We start from the raw sequence: 22,084 nt of genomic DNA, 5'->3' as shown, positions 1-22,084 counted from the left end.
GTCCTTTTTGACCCTCATCCCAATCTTGTGATTACCAGGTAAACATCCAAGTTTTACAGATTTAATTCTCTCTTTGTATGCAGTCACATACAAAAGTGTTAAAAGAAGGCTTTGGGACGCTACTTCGAGCCATGAGAATGTAACTGGTACTAGACTTGCCTTCCCGCTGCAAACTACTAGAACATTGGACAATAGGCAGCACAAGACTTTGATTCCTGAAAGAAGGGAAACAAGAAAGTAAGCCTGATGGTCACCCTGGCTTCCTACGTAGAGGTACTTCCTAGACTCTGGCACAGTGAGAGGGAGCCCAACCGAGCACTGAGTTGAGGAGAGAGAGATTAAATTTAGGGGTATGTAGGTGGCTGGAATTTGCAAAACAGTGTGACAGACTAGAGAGCTACGCAGAAGAAGAGCTCCAGAAATCTAGACTGACTGAACACCAATCTGTGCCTTGGTAGGGGGTGAAACTCTACAGGTCTGGGCAAAGAATTAGTACCAGGAAGGTATGAGCTGAACAATCTCCAGAGCTTATACAGAATCAGAAAAGGCTCAGCTCTACCCAGCCAGAGTGAAGAGACCTTGCTGAACAACCAGGCACTCAGGAGACACCTTAGTGTCTTAGTGTTTAGGACTAGCTCTAGACCTGCTCTAATAAAGCTTAAAAGCAATTCTCAAAATGATCAAGTCAATTAACATTAACTGCCTACCAAAGCAAATATATCAGTCTTTACAACACCACACTCTAACCAATTGGGCAAACTGGCGAACCTTTTATCAGTCTTTACAAGAAGACAGCAAGATCCAGACATTCAACACAATAGCATTGACAATGTCCAGCATCCAAACAAAAACTACTAATAATGTGAAGCAGAAAAATATGACTTTTAATCAGAAACAAAATTGGTCAATAGAAACAGACTCAGAAAAGATAGAGATGATGGAATTTACAGCAAAAGAACTTGAAAACAGATACTATAAAGGCCACTATCAAGGATAAAGGAAAACAGGAACAAAATGAGTAGACAAACGGAAGACATTTTCAAAAGAACCAAATGGAGCTTCTAGAGCTGAGAAATATGAACAATATCTGAAATAACAAATTCATTGAATGGGCTTAATAACAGATTGGACATTATAGAAGAAAAGATCAGCTACACAACAATAGAAACTATCCAAACTGAAGCACAGAGGAAAAAGTAGACTGAAAAACAAACAAACAAAAACTCCAAGCTTCAATGACCTGTGCAAACGGTTATGTGGACATACGTACCTGTAACTGGAGTCCCAGAAGGAGTGGGAGGGAAGAAAAATATATTTAAAGAAATAATGACTAAAATTCTCTGAATTTGAGGAAAACTGTAAATCCACAGATTCAAGAAGTTCAAGTAAGATAAACACAAAGAAAACCACACCAAGGCACATCATAACCAAATAGCTAAAAATAACTGACAAAGGAAAAGAAATCTTAAAAGCAACTAGAAGGGAAGAAGATATTACATACAAGGGAGCACAAAGATAAGAATAACTACTGACTTCTCATCAGAAACAGTGTAAGCCAGAAGACAATGAAATAACTACTTAAAGAGCTAATAGGAAAAAACATTGTCAGCCTAGAATTCTATATCTGGTGAAAAGTGAAGACATTTTTAGACAAAGAGAATTTATTGCTAGAGAATCTGCTCTATGAAAAATGATAAATGAAGTTCTTCAGGCTGAAGGAGACTGAAGCCAGATAGAAACTAGGATTTACACAAAGGAATGAGTGTGGAAATGGTAGATATATGGGTAACAAAGAAAAAGAGGCTTTAAAAATTTAGGTCCCAAGCATAAACTCCCCTCTAGTAGGTTTCTTTTTGAGATACACACAAACTTCATCTTCTCTTGAGTTCTGAACACAGGCTTCTGCCATGCCACAGATGCGAGCCTTTTCAGTACTGTTTCCCCTCATTTATATAGTCAGCCATTAACTGAATACTGAGTCAGGCATTGGAGATGCGAAGATAAATAAGTCCTGGTGTCCTCCATCAAGGGGAAAAACAGTCAAGCCAACAAAGAGTTAAAGTGTGATATGTCCTAACTGTACTCAAATCCTGGCTCCAGTCACTTAGTACCTCTGTGACACGGGGCAACTTACTTAACCTCTCTGTGCCTTAGTTTCCATAGCAGTAAAATTAGGATAAAATTAGTACTATCTCCTAGGGTTATGGTGAGAGCAAATGCTTTAATATATATAAACTGGTAAAACAGTGCCTGGCATGTAATAAACACCTAATAAATATTAGCCGTTGTTATTACAATAGGTTTGCCAAGGAGGTGGCAGGAACACAGAGAAAGGACCTCTGAGTCAGAGAGAGAGAAGGATGGGAAGGGGAGACGTAGTCATAAAAGGTGACGCTGCAGTGGAGTTTTGAAGAACAAGCAGGGTCAGTGGATAGAGCAGGGGTGAGGTACTGCATGCAGAAGCAGCAGCATTTAGCTAGGCCTGGAGAAGTGAACTGGCGTGTGAGGTGCAACCGCTGCAAATGTTTTCAGTAAGGCTGCAGCAAACGGGGCCTCAGCTGTGGTCTAAGAAATGCTCTGGAGCCTCTCTAGAAGCCCTTTTGACTTCCTCCAAGGGCATCTTACCTCCTCCATCATCTGATCCATCCAGGCTCTGCTGTCTGAGGCGATGACTGCTCCCAAAAAAGAAAAGGAGAGCAGAAAATGAGTTTCAAACACAGAAGGGAACAACAAATTTTTAGTGTATCCATTCTTTCTCCTAGATGAAAATGTTCCTGGACCCACTTTCTTCCAACAACTTGATTAAACCTAATTAGACAACGCGTCTGCCATGTATGGTTGCACAGGCTGTGCAATGCTCCATTCCAGAGGGCAGCATCACACGGACTACGATATGAATGCTCCCCCATCCCAGGACTATGATACAAATGTTCCCGAAGTGTGAAATTGGGTGGCCCTGCCTATAAAGTCACCTTCATCTAAAAACTTTCTTTCTTTCTTTTGATATAAGTCTTAGGAGAAGACTGGGCTTAGAAAGCTGGCATTACTTCTGCCCATCAATATCAACAAAGCAGAAGGCATGTGTCAGTACCCTGACACCTGGACACATAGTCCTAAAAATCACATAGTGGAAGATACGAGTTTTAGGCATCAATTGACCTTCAGTTGAGGAAGCAGCGTTAACCAAACCCTTGACTCAGTATGCATAATTCCAGCCCCAGACCACAGCCAGTTTCAAACTATCTTGTTTTTTAATGCTGTGTTCAACACAGACTGAACAGACAATGACACCAAGACTGTACTGTTGACAAAGGTCACCACAGGATGCCAGAAGAATGCTAGAAACATACTCTTCTATGTTTTCAGCAGCCTTCCTTCTTGACCTGGAAAAAAGAAAGACAAGGTTTAAGAGAACCTACTGGTCTCATGCACTGGGGTAGTGTCTTGGGGAAGAGTTCCAAAAGTGGGGCAAATTAGTACATTCTAGCACTTTACTTGTCTGGATTCCCCTTTATAGACCGAGCCTCATAACCAGCATGAGAGAATTACAGACACTGTAGTGCCTTCTTACAGCCTTATTTCAACATAACTCCGAATTGTTGAGTTTCAGTATAGGTTGAACAAGAAGCTTGAAGCTCATCTGGATACAGATGATACAGTGCCCTCCTTTCTTTCAACAATTAACTGACCAATTTATAGAGAACTTTCTTAAGACTGAGGCCCTGGGTCCTGTTAGCTGGTGCCATTAGCTGCCAGCATGTGGAGCAGCAGGGGAAGCACTGGCCACGCAGTGCAGGCTGCAGTCTCAGAAACTGTTTTGTCCTCCACATGAAGGACCAGAAGACCCTGTGAGTGACGCTGGGTGAGTGGCACCCCTGAAGGCATTCCATGAGAACAGGAGGCAGGGCATACATGTATCTAAGGCAGTGATTCTCACACTTTAGTGTGCATAAGAACCATCTGGGAAGCCTGGTAGACATGCAGATTGCTGAGCCTGACAATGAGGGATTTCTGAATCAGTTGATCTGGGGGTGGGGGAGCCCAGGAATATGCATTTTAAACAAATTTCCAGGTGATTCCCATCTAAGTAGATCACTGCTGACACTCTGAGAAACACTGATCTAAAGTCTTCTAAGGAAGACTGCCAAATGTTGATGATTGTTAAAGTTGGGTGTTGGGTACATGGTGATTACTTTTCTGTGCGTCTGAAAATTTCTACAATAACAGAGTTGGGTTTTGTTCTTTCTTTTAAATGTATTCTTTTAAGTCAGAAATCTAGCACCCTGGTGATCAGGGGCAAAGGGTGGTGGCAATATCATAGTGGCCCAGAGGCGGTAGCATTGGAGGGCCTGACAGTATAGGCCCACAGTTTCACCAGTTAAGGGCAACACTGGAGCCAGCCAGCAACCCCTGCAAAATGCAAACAACTCCCCACAAGAGCACACCCATAAATTAATTTTTTTCAATTAAAAAATAAAATTGAAAAAAATTATCAAAATAAAAATAAATTAAGCCTAAGTTAAAACAGACTACTTTCTGTGAACTTTACACTATATCAACGGTACAGTTCGAAAAAAAGAAAGAATGCTGGCTGAAGTCAGGAGGGAGAAGAGAATGGGTGCGTAAAGCTGGAAGTACAGGGTGTAACTCTGAGGGAATCTCCGAGGCCGCAGTCTTTGACTCTTCAAGGGAAGACTGAGGAAGCAAGGGTGAAGGGCAGAGGGACAGCAAGCTCAGTGAAGGACACCAGAGGTAATCTGCAACGGGGTGTCCAGGGCATCGCTGCTGGATATTGCTGGATGGGGTAGGTTTGCAGTGCCCATGCTAAGTCAAAGGAATCCTAAACGAAGAGTCAGTCTGGGTGAGAGGACAGAAGCTCCTGCCTAGCTCACCCATTCCCCAGGACCACTGTCTCTACCTGTCCTTGTGAACTTAAACTCCACACCCCATTGTCCACGCAACTCAGCTAATATGTCACCAAGGGTAGAGGTGCACGGATGGAAACAGCGTCAAGAGAAGAAGAGGTTATCGAGGCCAGGTGGGTTGGGCCAGCGCCTTCATTTTGGACCTGAGCAACATCTGTCTCTGGGCACCCTCAGGAATCAGGACTGAACCACTCCTCTCCTAGGCAATGTGCAATGAGCACAGCCATTTTGTCTGAAGGAAACAATAATGAAAATGCTGATCTTTGGGGGTAGGCTGACTAATTGCCATTTGTCCACTCAACAACCAAAAAGGGGGTGAGTCTAATCATCAGGTTAACTGCTGCTGAGCCCACATCCTGCTCTCTCTCACTCTAAGGGGAGCCCCAGGACTCTCTCCACCTCATTTGTCCCAATGGAGGAAGGAGGAAGATCAAAACAGAGTCCTCAAGGAGTCTGCAGGGATGCCCTCAGGTGGTGTGTTTTTTCTCTCTCTCTCTCTCTCTCTCTCTGCTAGAAATAACAGCTGGTTCTGGGGAGCCTTCTACTTGGGAGATGGAAAGCCTCGGGGCATGGAGTACCCTGCCTCTCTCTCATCTGGGTACAGAAGGAAACCTGACCAACTCCAAGCCTTCTCCAGCCTGCAGATGAGTTTGGTCTTGACCACACTGCTACTTTTTTCATTTTTTGTTTTGTTCTGTTTTAGCGTGAATTCATTGCCAAAATTGGGAGATTTTGTACAAAAATCCAGATCTTTTTGGATTCTTTAAATAAAAGTCCTGGCAACATTGTGCCTACATTAGTTGAACCTGAGTTCTGGCCCTCCCTAGAGCTCCCTAACACTGGGGGGCCCAGAAGTGGTTCTTCATCACTGAATCAGCACTGCTGGTTTTTCTATAGGAGACAGGAAGCAAGTGAAGTAATTCTTACAGCCACGCAGCTATTGAAAGTGAGAAAGCAAAAGGAACTTGTGGGAAGCATGTTTTAGGAGAAATGGCAGAGAGTATGTTTCTTTATAGAGATGTGAATGTGCAAATAACTTGTATATGTATCTCAGGAAGATAATTTAAGGTGCCATTCTGAAATAAAACCCCACTTCACAGACTTACTTTGCCTGTCTGGTCCTCAAGAAAAAAAAGGTACCCCAGGCTAGTGCAATGACACAGAACCCAGCTCAAGGACACAGCATCTAGCACTACGGTTTTTAAACTACAGGTCATGATCCATTAGTGAGTCATGAAATAAATTTAGTAGATCACCACCAGCCTTTTTTCTTTTTCTTGCTTTCTTCTTTTCTTTTTTAATAGCATAGAATAGAAAAGAGAATGCACTGCAAATCGTAAGAATAAGTATTAAATGTATTAAATAGTAATGATTAAGTAAGCTTTCTGGTTTTGGTTTTATATACACATATCCAGTCATAATGTGGAGTGCATTTTAAAATTATTGGTGACAACTTAAAAACAAACAAACAAATAGGTAAAACACAGCGGTCTACCACAGCCCACCAGGGTAGATAACCAGGGAAAGACTGGGGGGTAAAGTCCCACCTCCCACAGGCAGCAGGGACAGGGGTGGAGGTGAAGAACTGTGGGTTGTGGGTCATTTCTCTCTCAGAGACACACTTTTTTCCCAACTTCCCAGAGGAAACGGAGGTTGCTGATGAGCCTGTGGAACCTGGTCCCAGCCCACAGCAGGCTGTCTGCAGAACTGTGGTCAGTACAGCCCTGGGTTTTCCGCCTCTTACTGCACCATGGCCCATGTATCTCCTTCCCCACAAGTGGCCAGTAGAGGGTTTGGGAACCTGACAGTGATCCTGATAATACTAGCAAGATCACTTTACGCAGATTGAGCACTTTTCAATACTCTTCAGACTTTCACATCTATAAACACTGCATCAGTTGAGCTCTGCAAAAGAGGTAAGGCACGTTTCAGCAGCCCCAGTTCATATACAGGGACACTGTGCACTGTGATCATGTTCTTCACCCAAATCACAGAGCTAGTTAGTGATGAGGCTGAAACTAGAATCCTTACCTCCTGACTATCACCCTAGATTCCAAACACTCTGCCTCAAGCCTTTTGAAAAGCAGATAGCAACTGATTTTCTCATGTCCTGAAGGCACCCAGACATCTGCCTGGATTTACTGTGCACAGTTTCTTCTTGACTTTCCCTACCTACGGTAGGCAGAGAATTGACAGCTGGAGAGAATTCTTTAAACCAGTAGCTCTAGCCAGTGGTGCACAACAGAATCACACCTGGTAAGTTTTTTCAAGGTACATGTACTAGTCTTGTCCCCCAGCTCCCAGGGGTAGTAATTTCTAGAAATGGGACCCAGCCACATATATGAGATCACTGCCCTAAACCTTATTTCAGATATTAAGCTGTACACTCCAGTTGCTAAGGAGCAAAACTGAAACCTATTTGCTTTCTCCTCTGACTTGTCTACTTTCTTCTAACAGAAGTGTTAATGAACATGGACTTGACCCAAAGGCTGAGGGGAGAAAGACATAGCAAGGGGCCTGAATGGCCCATTCCTGAGTGATCCTGAGCTGGCTCTCCTGCAATTCACCTAAGAGTCCATGGTGTTCGTAAAAACTAAGCAGGTGCTTCCCACCATGGCAGGCCCAGTGCAATTCAGATCCGATTAGAGATGCTCGTTCAATATTCAAAATGTAAAACATAGAGGTTGCTGAACCAGCACTTTGAAAAGTTAATTAAATGCCAGGTTTCTTTTTAAGAGCTACTCCATCACTTGCTGATTGCTTTGGCCATTTTGTAGAAAGAAGCTTTAACTCTGGACAATGAGGGAAATACTCTACCCCACCTCCTACCTGTGGAGATGGGTGACAGGAGTAAGGACACCCTGGGTTCCTCCTTCCCAGTGACTTGGCGAAGGGGAAATCACAGCTGTCTCTGTGTGGCCCTGACCAAATTGCCCAAAATGCTCAGCCACAAAGCTGCTGCATTCTTTAAACATCAGTGTCTCAGGTAGAGGACTTTATCGTTAAAGGGGCCGTCTTGCTATTGCAACCTTCATTTAAAGCCCAGTCCTTCAACTTAACACTCGATCAGCGCCCTTCTGGTGTGTATCCCAACTCATCTCTGACCTCTGCTTGGTTTCTCCCCCTTGGCTTGATGCATCCACTCTCAGTTCTCAGGGAAAGCCCATTCTGAGCCCTGGCCCCAACTCCTTCACGCTGCTCCCATCCCCACAAACCTGTCATAGGAAGGGTGGTGCCTGATGATAACAACATCAAAAGCTATTGAGCTTGTTGGGTGCCAGGCACTGTCATTATATTATTTATGTTACAATTATATTAAAGTATAAGTTACATATAGTATTATATTTTATCTCATTGAATTATCATATTATCTTATTTAATTCACTCTGTTTTACAGGTGAGGAGACTGGGTCTCAAAGGGATGAAGTAACTTGCCTAAGATCACCCACCTAGAAAGTGGCAGGTCTAGAATGCAAGCTGGGGCTGTCTGACTCCAAAGCTCAGTTTGTCACTTCTACATGATAGACACAAGCAGGCAGTTCTACATTGTGGGAAATGCTCCTTCTATAGACTGTTTCAAAACCAATTAATATTTTCCATGACAGGGACATACTTTCAACTAATAGCAGGACTATAGCTTTGTAGGATTGGCAATTTGGTAGTTAACGCTGGCTTAATTGTTCTCTGTGATTTTCTATGTACGTTTTATTCACAATACGACACCTTGCATTATAGCAAAAAAGAGACCCTGTCTAGCTAAGTCTCCTTCCCCTCTCTATTCCCTCCTTCTCAAATTTCTTTTGCCCAAATGCACTGCCTTTCTTGGGTGTTTAGAGACTACACTGACATTCAATGGCATGATTTGGTCAGCTGAGGACAAGCTTGATCCCACTGGCACATCCTTTAACTGCGGCCACACGGACCACGGGGGAGTCTTGGATCCTCGTGGTTTCATTCTGGGGTCAATGGCAAAGAAGTGCTGTAACGTAAAAGACCCTCCCACCTGTGGAGTCTGTCTCCTCTGTCCTCCCTGCTGCTTCAAGGTGCGTGATCTGGCCATCATGATCAAGAGTCTGCATAAAAACGACTGTGTCTGTGGGACTAGCAGGTGGTCATGACCCCATCTGCAGGGACCCCACCAGCTTCTGAGGCAGAGACCACTGAGCAACCTGGATTTCCCCGGTCACCAGATATCAGGCCTCAACTGCTGCTGCACGCAAGTTACATGCTGAAGGGTAAAAGGCAGCCCTAATGTAGACATCATCTCAGTTAAAATGTTTCTCTCGAGTTTAATGGAATACTGCAGTGATCTAAATGGAGATAAAGTACCACGGCTCAGAGAACAGCCGGGATGCTATCTTTATGCAGCATGACAACGTTCAGTGGTTAATTAGACACCGTTAACCTATTTTGGCAGGGGACATACTGGGATAAATGGGGGGAAGTGTCCTTGAAGTCTCTTAATATCCACAGCACATACTGGACCCCAGACTCACCTCCCTACTACAAGACAGACAGGCTTAAAATAGATCAAAGTGCCAGGCACCCGGAGCCTTGACCATCCTGGGGGGAAGGCCTTCTGCTAGCCCATCCCTCATGGACCAAGGCCTCTGACCCAGGGAGGAATGTGAAGAGTTTGGACAAATGGTTACAACTACAACTTGTCCCATGTGAGAGAAATGCTAAAGCCACAGGAAGGCACTCACATGGTGTGATAGTTAATTTCAGGTGTCAACTTGACTAGATTAAGGAATACATAGAAACCTGTTAAAAACATTATTTTTGGGCATGTCTATGAGGGTGTTTCCAGGAGAGATTAGCATGTAAGCCTCAGTGGACTAGGTTAGAAAGATTTGTCCTCAATATGGGCAGGCACTGTCCAATCCACTGGGACCTGGAGAGAACAGAAATGGCGGAAAAGACAAATCTCTTGCTCTGTTTTGCTGCAGCTGGGATATACTCTTCTCTCCTGTCCATGGACATCTGAACTCAGGATGCTTCAGCCTTTGGATTCCAGTACTTATACCAGAAACACCTCCAGCTCTCAGGCCTTTGTCATCAGGATGAGAATAACACACCATCGGCTTCCCTGGTTCTGAGGCTTCCAGACTTGGACTGAGCGACGCTACTGGCGTCCAATTTGCAGATGGCCTGTGGTGGGACTCCTCAGCCTTCACCATCACATGAACCAATTTCCCTAATAAATCCCTCTCTATATACTTATACAGATATTCTATTGGTTCTGTCTCGCTGGAGAACCCTGACTGATACAGATTTTGGTATGAGGAGTGGTTCTAGAGAAACAATCTTGAAGATGAATTTCCTTAATTGGTTTCAGGGCTTCAGATCTAAAAATGCTAACAGCTAGACTTTTAAAAATACAGAGAGCACTGATAGTCCATGGCATCAACTGTTTGTAGAGATATGCAAAATAAACCCATTTGATACATCTAATTCACTACCTGTAAGAAGAAAGGGATTCAGTGACTCTATACATGATACCTTTGAGTATTTGTGAAAAAACAAGGAATATAATGACATTGCCTGTTTGCTCCTAGCATCGCTGGACAAAGTGAGGAAAAAAAAGGAAGAACCCAGGGATGTGAATTCTCAGCTCAAGCCATACAGATGACCTGAAAGTTTTTAAGTGTGCTGTGGGTCGGAATCTTCTCTCCAGTACCCACAGGGCTGAAATTGCAGAAAATCAAACACAAGCCCTCATCACATGATTGGCTGAACTACAGCAGCCCTTGAGCTCTGAGCCTCACTGGTTATCTACCATTAAAGCGAGGGCACTGGGTAAGAAAGGATGGCATCCTGCAAGTTGGGATGGGGACGTGTGGGAAGACCCTGATGAGCCTGGGGACATGTAACCCCTAAATTCCAATGAGTGTGGCTTGCCAGAAATGAACTCCCCACCTCCAACCCCAGAGACAGCAGCCCTTCCACCTCTGCCTGAGGGGCACTGCCTAAGGAAACAGTAATGGCTTCCCCTGCGGAAGGGACTGAGCAAGACCACGCTGATTCTCCTCAGGACCCACTCACCACCTGTCTTTGATTCTAGACCTATAACTAGACTCAAGGTCTGGCAGGTCCCTAAGGGTGAAGTAGAAAGTGTGACCCATGAGGAGGTGCGTTACAGTCCTCAAGAACTACCTGAGTTTTCTAATTCACACAAGCAGAAATCTGGAGAACACATATGGGAACAGATATTAAGAGTGTGGGATACTAGTGGAAGAAATGTAAGGTTGGATCAGGCCTAATTTATTGATATGGGCCCACCAGGCAGAGAGTCTGCATTTACTGCTACAGCTTGGGGAGTTAGGAAAGGTACGAACTGTTCGTTTGCTTGGTTGGCTGAAATATTGATCAAGAGATGGCACACTGTGAGTGAGTTAGAGATGCCTGATCTCCCCTGGTTAGCTGAACAGAAAGGGATTCAAAGGCTTAGGGAGACTGGATTGCTAGAGTGGATTTGTCATGTAAAACCTATTCACCCGCCACTGGGAAGCCCCAGAGGACATACCTTTCACCAATACCTTGAGAAACAGATTTGGGAGGGGAGCTCTAGCATCCCTGAAAAGCTCTATGATGCTCTCCTCTGTAGACCAGACCTTCTAGTGGGAACTACAGTCAATCAAGTGGAAAACTTAAATGCAATGGGACTAATTGGATCCCAGGGTGGCAGGGGCCAAGAGGTGGTAATTAACTGACAAATGCAAGGCGGGTGTAGTTACCATAATGGATAGCAGAGGCAAAACAACAATCAGAATAGTCTGACTTGGTGTAGACATATGGTGTTGGCTAGTTAATCATGGTGTTCCCAGAAGTCAAATAGATGGGAAGCCTACTAAATTCTTACTTGGCCTGTATAAGCAGAAAACTTCTAGGTCGAGTGAACAAAAGTCTAACTCAAATCATAAAAACAGTCATGGGCCCTCAATCAATTTCCAGACTTGCCAGTTTACAAACCCAGAACCCCTTAAATGAGGGGTGTCCGGGTTCCCCTTGAAGATGGATGTTGGTACCCTACCAAAAATTTATACTATTAATCTTTCTCCCATCCTTCCCCAGAGGGACCTATGGCCTTTTACCAGACAGTGCATTGGGGAAAGATAAATAATCAGACCTTTTGGGGACTACTGGACACTGGATGTCAACTGACACTGATTCCAGGAGACTCGAAACATCACAGTGGCCCTCCAGTTAGAATAGGGGCTTATGGAGGTCAAGCGATTAATGGAGTCTCAGCCCAGGTCCAACTTACTGTGGGTCCAGTGGGTCCCTGAACCCATCCTGTGGTTATTTACCCAGTTCCAGAATGCATAATTGTAATAGACATACTTAGCAACTGGCAGAATCCCCACATTGGTTCCCTGACCTATGGAATGAGGACTATTATGGTGGGAAAGGACTATTATGTGGCTAACATGGAAGCTATTAGAGTTGCCTCTACCTAGGAAAATAGTAAATCAAAAACAATACCACATCCCTGGAGGGACCACAGAAGTTAGTGCTATCATAGAGAACTTGAAAGAGGCAGGAGTGGTGATTCCCACCACATCCCCATTCAAATCTCCTATTTGGCCTGTGAAAAAGATAGATGGATCCTAGAGAACGACAGTGGGTTAATGTAAGCTTAACCAAATGGTGACCCCAACTGCAGCTGCTGAACCAGATGTGGTTCCATTACTTGAGCAAATTAACACATCTCTGGGTACCTGCTATGCAGCTATTGATCTGGCAAATGCATTTTCTCCATCCCTGTCATAAAGCCCACCAGAATCAGTTTGCTTTTAGCTGGTAAGGCCAGCAATACACCTTCACTGTCCTGCCTAGACATATATCAACTCTCCACCTCTGTCACAATTTAGCTGGCAGGGATCTTGATTGCCTTTCCCTTCCACAAAACATTACACTGGTCCATTTATGACACAACGCTGACTGGACCTAGTGAGCATGAAGTAGCAACTACTCTGGACTTATTGGTAAGATATTCGCATGTCAGAGGACAGTAAGTAAATCTAAAGTTCGGGGGCTTTCTACCTCAGTTAAATTTCTAGGGGTTCAATGGTATGGGGCATGTAGAGATATCCCTTCTAAGGTGAAGGATAAATTGTTGCATCTGGCCCCTCCTACAACCAAGAAAGAGGCACAGCACCTAGTGGGTCTATTTGGATTTTGGAGGCATCACATTCCTCATTTGGGTGTCTTACTCCAACCCACCTACTGAGTGACCCCAAAAGCTGCAAGTTTTGTGGGTTTCAGAATAAGAGAAGTCTCTGCAACAGGTCCAGCCTGCTGAGCAAGCTGCTTTGCCCCTTGGGCCATATGATCCAGCAGACCTAGTGATACTTGAGGTGTCAGGGGCAGATAGGGATGCTGTCTGGAGCCTTTGGCAGGCCCCTATAGGAGATCCTTAGGATTCTGAAGCTAGGCCCTGCCATCTTCTGCAGATAACTACTCTCTTTTTGAGAAATAGCTCTTAGCCTGCTACTGGCCCTTAGCAGAAATTCACTACGGGCCATCAAGTTACCATGTGACCTGAGCTGCCCATCATGAACTGGGTGTTATCTGACACAGCAAGTCAAAGGTTGGGCGTGCACAGCAGCAATCGATCATCAAATGGAAACAGTATGCACATGGTCGGTCCTCAGCAAGTCCTGAAGGCACAAGTTACATGAAGAAGCAGCCCAAATCCCACAGTTCCCACTCCTGCTACACTGCCTTCTGTTACCCAGCCTGCACTTAGGGCTTCATGGGGTGTACCCTATGATCAGTTGACAGAGGAAGAGAAGGCTAGGGCCTGATTTACAGATGGTTCTGCGTGATATGCAGGCACCATCTGAAAGCGGACAGCTTCGGCACTATAGCCCCTTTCTGGGACGCCCCTAAAGGACGGTGGTGAAGGGAAATTGTCTCAATGAGCAGAACTTAGGGCAGTACTCCTGGCTGTGCACTTTGCCTGGAAGGACTAATGGCCAGATGTATGATTATATGCCAATTTATGGGCTGTAGCCAGTGATTTGGCCAGATGGTCAGGGACTTGGAAGGAACACGATTGGAAAACTGGTGACAAGGAAATTTGGAGAAGAGGTACATGGACAGACCTCTCTGAATGGGCAAAAGATGTGAAGATACTAGTTTCCCATGTGAATGCCCATCAAAGGGTGACTTCAGCAGAGGAAGAATTTAATAGTCAGGTGGACAGGATGATCTGTTCTGTGGATACCAGTCAAACTCTTTCCCCAGCCACCTGTCATTGCTCAATGGGCTCAGGAACAAAGTGGTTATGGTGACAGGGATGGAGGTTAAACATGAGGTTCACAACATGGAATTCCACTCACCAAGACTGACCTGGCTACGGCCACTACTGAGTGTCCAGTCTGCCAGTAGCAAAGACCAACACTGAGTCCCCAATATGGCAGCATTCCCTAGGGGTGATCAGCCAGCTACCTGGTGGTAGGTTGATTAGACTGGACCACTTCTATCATGGAAGAGGCAATGTTTTGTTCTTACTGGAATAGACACTTTGGATTTGCCCTCCCTGTATGAAATGCTTCTGCCAAAACTACCATCCATGGGCTCATGGAATGCCTTACTCACCATCACGGTGTTCCACACAGAATTGCTTCTGCCTAAGGAACTTACTTCACAGCCAAAGAAGTGTGGTAACGGGCGCAGGCTCATGGAATCCACTGGTCTTACCATGTTTCCCATCATCCTGAAGCAGCCAGTCTGATAGAATGGCAGAATGGCCTTTTGAAGTCACAGTTACAATGCCAGCTAGGTGACAATACCCTGCTGGGCTAGGGCAAGGTTTTTCAGAAGGCTGTTAATGCTCTAAATCAGCACCTAATATATGGTACTGTTTTCCCCATAGCCAGGTTTCATGGGTCCAGGAATCAAGGGGTGGAAACAGAAGCGGCACCACTTCCTATTACCCCTAGTGGCCCACTAGCAAAACTTTTGCTTCCTGTTCCCATGACTTTACGCCCTGCTGGCCTAGAGGTCTTAGTTAGAGGGAGGAATGCTTCCACCAGGAGACAAAACAATGATCTCACTGAACTAGAAGTTCAGGCTGCCCCTGGCCACTTTGGGCTCCTCATGCCTCTGAGTCAACAGGCTAAGAAAGGAGTCATGATGTTGGCTGGGGTGATTGACCCAGACTACCAAGGGGAAGTTGGACTATTATTCCATCATGGAGCTAAGAAAGATTATGTCTGGAATACAGGAGATCTCTTAGGGTGTCTCTTAGTACTACCATGCCCTGTGATTAAGGTCAATGGGAAATTACAACAACCCAATCCAGGCAAGACTACAAATGGCCCAGACTTTTCAGGGATGAAGGTTTGAGTCACCCTGCTGGGTAAAGAACCACGACCAGCTGAGGTGCTCACTGAAGACAAAGGGAATACAGAATGGGTAGTAGAAGAAGGAAGTTATAGATACCAGCTACGACCACATGACCAGTTGCAGAAACGAGGACTGTAATTATCCTCCCTATTTTGTTAAGAATACGTCTGTGTGTATATATTTTTATATTTACTGTACGTATGTTAAGCGATTACCTTTGGTTTTATTCCTCTTATTCTCATCATTAACATAAGACTTATTGACTTTATATTAGTATTTAAATATTGTTAACTCTACATGTTAGTATTTGTATTTTAATCATGGGGTTCAGAAGAGTAAACATCACCTAAGGACTTTACCTCCTCTTCTGGGAAAGGGATTAATGCATTTTCGGTTGTACGCAGGATAGTTGCATCGTGTTAGGCAGAACTATTACATTGTTCTTGTCCCATTTGAAGATTAACTATGGTTTAAGGTGATAAGTATGAACACCAAGTTGACAAAAGGTGAACTTTTGATGGTTAATTTTAGGTGTCAACTTGACTAGATTAAGGAATACATAGAAACCCAGTAAAGCATTATTTTGGGGTATGTCTATGAGAGTGTCTCCAGAGGAGATAAGTATGTAAGTAAGCCTCAGTGGACTGGGTGGGAAAGATTTGCCTTCAGTGTGGGTAGGCACCATCAATCCACTGGAGGCTTGGAGAAAACAAAATGAAGGAAAACACATATCTCTTGCTCTGTTCCACTGGAGCTAGGATACGCTCTTCTGACTGTGGACAGCTGGACTTGAAACTCTTCAGCCTTTGGGTTCCACGACTTATACCAGCAGCACCATGGCTCTCAGGCCTTTGGCTTTAGGCTGAGAATCACACCATTGGCTTCCCTGGTTCTGAGGCTTCTGGACTTGGACTGAGCCATGCTACCAGCGTCCAGTTTGCAGACCGCCTGTGGTGGGACTCCTCAGCCTTCACAATCGCGTGAGCCAATTCCCCTAATAAATCCCCTCTCATATGTTTATATAATCCTATTGGTTTGGTCTTTCTGGAGAACCCTGACTAATACACATGGCTCCTATTTTAAGTAGAAGACATTCTGCAGCCAGGAGCCAAATTCATGAAGAAAACTTGGCAAGGGGAAGAGCAGGAATGAGATACCAACTAAATTGGTACCAAAGCCACCTTATATGTTAAAACTATATCACTCTTCTAGAGAAAAAGAAATCATAATGCCTTTTTCTTGCAAGGTTTTCTACCCTTATGATTTGATTGATTGATTGATTGACTTTTTTGGTGGTTGGCCAGTATAGGGATCCAAAACAGTGACCATGGTGTTACAAGGCTGAGCTCTAACCAGCTGAGCTAACTGGCCAGCCCTAGCCTCGTAATTTTAAAGTGTCCAATAAAAATCTCACAATTGCCTCCAAACCTCATTGAGGTAAATTTTACCAAGGCACAAGAAAAAGGAGTCTATTTTTCCCAAATCATATAACATGTCACTAGCAAATCCAAAACCAAAGTTCTACTTCATAAATTATGTGACCTGCCAAATGAGCTTCCACAAGGAACACCGAAATCTGAGGAAAGGAGACATCTGCCATTGTAATCTTGGCTACACTGTCCGTTCAGTATCTGGCAGTACACTGGGGTCCCTTTGGTCTAAGATGTCCCCACACCTGTAATAGTGATTAGAAGCCAGATAACTTCTCATGAACTGAAGTTTTCCTCGGCCAATAGATTGTTCCTCACTTAAATCTCTCCTAAAAGCTGAATCTCCCACTCTCTTTCCCCTGTTTCTAGTTCCTGCCATTCATGTGTTTAGAGACAAGTATATATTAGTAGGTATTGTATTTTCTCTTTTCTTTTAAAGACAAGCAAGAATTCCCTAGCACTCAAATTTTGGCACTTTGGGGTTTTAGGTCACACTAGATCATACTTAGCTCCTGCTGCCACAGTTTGTCACTAAAGTATCTGGTCGAAAGGTGAAAACCCATGTCCATGCCCTGTCTGTTGACACCAAGCCCTATACACTTGAAGGTACAGTGAGTTACAAGGCAATTTCTGGGTGAAGTTTGCCCCCTGCTGGTCAGATTAAAAACAACATCCTTGTTCTGATTCAAACTCTGAAAGAGCACTTATCGCAAGGAAAAAAAGGTCGAAATACAGGGTGAGCATCTCTAATCCAAAAATCCAAAATCTGAAACTTTTGGGGCATTGACATGACACTCAAAGGAAATGCTCATTGTAGGATTCTGAATTTTCAGATTAGAGAGCTTAACCCCCTGCAAATAATCCAAAATCTGAAAAAATCCAAAATCCAAAACACTTCTGGTCCCAAACTATTCAGATAAGGGTTACTCAACCTTTATACAGAAACACTTTTAGTAGCTAAACCCAGTTATGGGCACGTGTTAAATGTATGTGTATGTCTGCTATCAAGAAAAAGCAGCAGAGACTTTAGAACTCTAGATATTAGGTATCTCAAATGAATGTTATTTTATTCAGGAAACTTTACTGGATCACTAATTATCTATTAGGCATGAGTAGGAGGTGCTGGGAACTGGGGATCTTTTGCTCAGGATTTTACAATCTGGTGGGAGAAAAGACCATGATAGAAATAACACTAATACCTCCATAAACTCATATACTGCAGGGCCTGAAAGACTCCACCACCATCTACACTGTGCAGCTGCTAGATGAGGAAATGGAGAGCAGGAGTCGTTAAAGGGACTAACGAAAGCACCAAAGCTAGCTGGATGCAGAGCTGGAACTAGAAACTAAGGTTCACACGCAATCCCTTAGTTTGTGCTGCTAGTTCTACTATGCCCCGAACTTAAGACAAGTGAGGTAGGTGTAAGCAGCATGTCATGGAAGCACAAAGGACGAAACCAACCATTCTAGTGGTGGGAATCTGAAAGGCTTCCTAGACGACTTGCCAATTGAGAGACAAGTGAGCTTACAACAGACAGTAAAGCCATAGGAAGATGCTTCCCACTGGAGGAAACAACCTGAATAAAGGTCAGAGGCATGAAGGGGCCAGGTGTGCTCAGAACAGCGGGGGACCTGGTGTTGCTGAATTACAGACAAGGTGGTGGCTGAAAAAGAGAATGGCATCAGAGCTGGCTGGCTGAGCAACCAGACTTGAGCAAGGATCAACTCTATAAATATATACAATGACATTGTTTATATTTATATCAGGGATCAGGAGGAAACTATGGGGCTAGAAATTAACTTTCACTTTTTTTCCCCTTCAAGGCACTTAAGCTCAGATGTAAAGAAAGATTTCAATGCATAATATGCAACTCACCTCATATCCTGCAGTGTAAACGCAGCACAAAGGAGAGAGAATGGGGTAGAAAAGCAAGCAAGAGGAGCTACTATTCCACTGGACGGTGTGCTATTCCCAAACGTCTGTCACTTTCAGGTGCCACCTTCGTGAATTTTGCTACAACTGTGTACTTTCTAAACCTACATAGTATTTTCTTTATTTGAGTCTTTACTTTTACTTTAATAAATGTATTTAAAAGGAAACTTTATATTCTCAATGAAAGCCAGCATCATCAGCCATAGGGAAGGTAACTGTTAAAAAATAAAACGCCGTTTTAAAAAACTATAAATTTTATTTTATTATAGGTAGATATTGCTGTCTGCCAAAAGTGTGAGCCAACAGCTTAACCTTTGTTAAAAAGGGAGATTAGCAGAAGGGAGATTAGAGAAGTGTTAAACAAATACTACCTAAAAATGGCAACTCTTCCATGGGCATAACAGGAGGGAGAGAAAGCTAACAGAAAAGACAGTATCTTTGTGACTCGACACCAGTCTTGGGGAAACACAGCTATGAGGACGGAGGATGAAGAGTGACCTGCGAGACAGAATGTGGGCACTGACACAAGTAAAAGTTGTGTCCACACGTCAAGGGGCAAAATCAGTGCTTCCGGAAACCTTTCTTTCGATTTTTAATCGCTGAATGGAGTGGGTCTTTTCCTTCTGCTGGAGAGAATTTTCTGCTCTGTGAAGGAGAAACAAGTAAAGATTTCCTTCTAGTCACTAACCCACCATTTTCTCTGCTCCTTGTCCATATCCTGTGGTTCCCCCAAAAGCCCATAATACTCTGAGACTCACCCAAGTGATGAAAAGGTGGCTCAGGCCATTAGCACAGCCCTCTTCCAGCTGCCGGTGTGTGAGGCCCTCAGGGAGAGCCTCCTAGAAGGCTCAGGGCCCATCCTGGTGAACCCCTGGTAAGGAGGAACTGAGGACACCCTAGCACTTCAAAACATGGCCTCTTGTGCAATGAAACCAGGAGAAATTGGCACAGCCACCAGCGACCAGTTCTGATGGGGGAAGCATGGGCCAAGAAGTAAAATCACTGACAAAACCACTGGGCCAGAAAAAACTCAGATAATGTGAGGGGCATCCATTTCATGCGCATATTTATACCTACATATGCTCAATATTAAAACTGCTTTCAGTTACCTCTCAGTAAAGGACTACAAAAAAAGGAAAGAAGTAGGTGTGATGTTCAAATCTTATTTTTGAGAGACCAAACCCATCAAAGAGAGAACAAGGAGATCATCTATGTCGGGAGAATTTTAACCAATGGCTGGCATCTCTAATCATTCCCTTCTGGCTTTCAGCAGCTCACACTGCAAAGCAGCGAGTCCCCCTTAGCAGAGACTAGCTGGCTCAGGGGATACAACTTTTTTCCTTGAAAGTTTTTTTTGTTCAGTAAGATTGCTTCATATGATCAACATCTCATTTCTGGAGGGTCCCAGAGGATTGCAGTAAAGACAGTTTTATTCTAACAGACTCACTCTTGCACAAATAGTATAGTGCACGGCCTTTTCATGAACTTGAGATAAATGCACGCAGCTCTCAGGGTTTGAGAATGGGCATGGCTGTAGAATGAGAGGCACGTTCTATTTATACTAATTAGCTGCATGACCTTGGGCAGCGGGGCAAGGTGACATTTAAGGGCCTTTCTAACTCTAAGATGCTATAACTCAGAGTCACTTAACCTCCCCAGCCTTCATTTTCTCTATCTCCAAACAGAAGCGGCCAGACTCCATGACTCCTCAAGTCTCTCCAGCTCTGTGAATGATCACCCACTCTGCTTCCCCTGATCCTGGCCCCACCCCCATCTGTTCCCGTTAATAACATTCTCTATTCTGACAACCCTCAAGCAGCCCCTTCCTTGCAACTAGTTTATCCAGCCCTAAAATTTCAATCAAGGCAGCGTAATGTGCTGTTTTGGAGATCCCAAAGTCAATACAGCAGGGGGAAAACAAACAAAAACAGAGAGGGAAGAAGGAAAGAAAGGAGGGATCATTAATTTTAGAGACAACAAAGTTAATCCAAACTCTCTTCCTACTTAAGAATTTAAGGCATTTTCCACTTTGGTCCTTTCCTCTCCTTTCTTTGCAGTTGTCAGAACCAGCTTCAGCTTTCCCAATTGCGATGAGAAATTTAACTTTCCCTTTACACTCCTTTCCTCAACAGTTAGCCCGCTCTTCACATTCCCAGTTTTTTTTTTTTTTTTTCCTGTTTGTTTTGACTCTTTCCTGTCCTCTAGCTCCAAGCACTTGGAAAGAGAGTATCTGCCTAGACCTGCTGAACCCTACAAACCTACAAACAGGGGCAACTCAAAAACCAACCCTCCTGTTTGGGTTAGAGCGATTGGGGCTCAATCACTCAGGATCAGACCAGCCAAGCTGCGTGTGCTGAGCTCTGATCTTGGGCCACAATTTAAACAACTAGCTCTAAACCAAGTGGTTCTGAGCATGGGCTCTGGAGTCGGAGGGTGCTGTGTCTTAAATACCCGTGTTCCTTCCAAAACTCATGTTGAAACTCAATCCCCAATGCGACAGTATTAAGACATGGGGCCTTTAGGAGGTGATTAGGCCACAAGGGCTCCACCCTCATGGATGGGATTAGTGCCTTATAAAAGGTCTAGGGGAAACTAGCCGGGCCTTTTTGCCCCTCTGCCTTCTGCCATGTGAGGACACAGCAACAGGTCCACCTTGAAAGCTAAGAGCAACCCTCTCACCAGACACTGAATCTGCTGGTGCCTTGATCTTGGATTTCCCAGTCTCCAGAGCTGTGAGAAATAAATTTCTACCACTTATAAATTACCCAGTCTGTGGTACTTTGTTATAGCAGCAGGAACAGACTAAGACAGAGGGCCTGGGTTCAAATCAGAGTCTCACCATTCACTAGCTGTGTGCTCTTGGGCAAGTCACTTAAACTCTGCAAAACTGGAGATAATACCACACATTCTACTTCACAAGGTCATTCTAAGAATCAAACAAGTTAATTGAGGCAGAGCACTTAGCACAGAACTTGGCACATAGAAAGTGCCCAGTGAACAGTAGCTGCTGCCGCCGTCATTTTTCTCACTCCTGTCTCTATTCCCTCTGTTGCTTATCCTTGCCTGAGATGCAGTCTTTTTCCTCCTTGGTGCTGTCACTGAACCCCAGCCCAGAGATGGGTGCTGAGCTGCCTCATGTTTTCTGCTTCAGGGCCCCATCACTCCCCTTGCGTCCACACACTCCTGCTGCCCCTTGCTCAGCTTGCCTGGGCCACCCCAGCTGGCATGCCCAGCAGCCTGCCCCGCCATCTGACTGCTGACTCCCGCCCCCACACAGCCTCACTTCCAGCTGACCGCTGCTTTCTACAGCAAAGTTCACTTCACCTCCAGGTTTCTCAGCGTGCATGCCTCTCATTTTTTCCACCTCCTGCCTTACTTTTTCTCGGTTCCCTTCCTTCATTTCAGCCACTTCTGTTTATCCCTGTGTAAAATACAAAATT

At 44.4% G+C, this 22,084-nt stretch overlaps 1 protein-coding gene across 1 annotated transcript in view; it reads right to left on the bottom strand.

Annotated features, from left to right (window-relative positions):
* Window positions 1–22,084, bottom strand: part of IFT43 (intraflagellar transport 43) — a 100,403-nt gene that overhangs the window by 20,046 nt on the left and 58,273 nt on the right. Inside the window, exons 3-4 of the mRNA XM_008567073.1 lie at window positions 3,351–3,383; window positions 2,626–2,672 (exon numbers count right to left, since the gene is read on the bottom strand). Of these exons, the coding sequence (XP_008565295.1) occupies window positions 2,626–2,672; window positions 3,351–3,383 (80 nt within the window). The remainder of the gene's footprint in view (window positions 1–2,625; window positions 2,673–3,350; window positions 3,384–22,084) is intronic.

The sequence above is a fragment of the Galeopterus variegatus genome, unplaced genomic scaffold (assembly GCF_000696425.1).
Source record: "Galeopterus variegatus unplaced genomic scaffold, G_variegatus-3.0.2 Scaffold290, whole genome shotgun sequence".
Classification (NCBI taxonomy): domain Eukaryota; kingdom Metazoa; phylum Chordata; class Mammalia; order Dermoptera; family Cynocephalidae; genus Galeopterus; species Galeopterus variegatus.
This window is presented reverse-complemented; position numbering and strand designations above follow the sequence as displayed.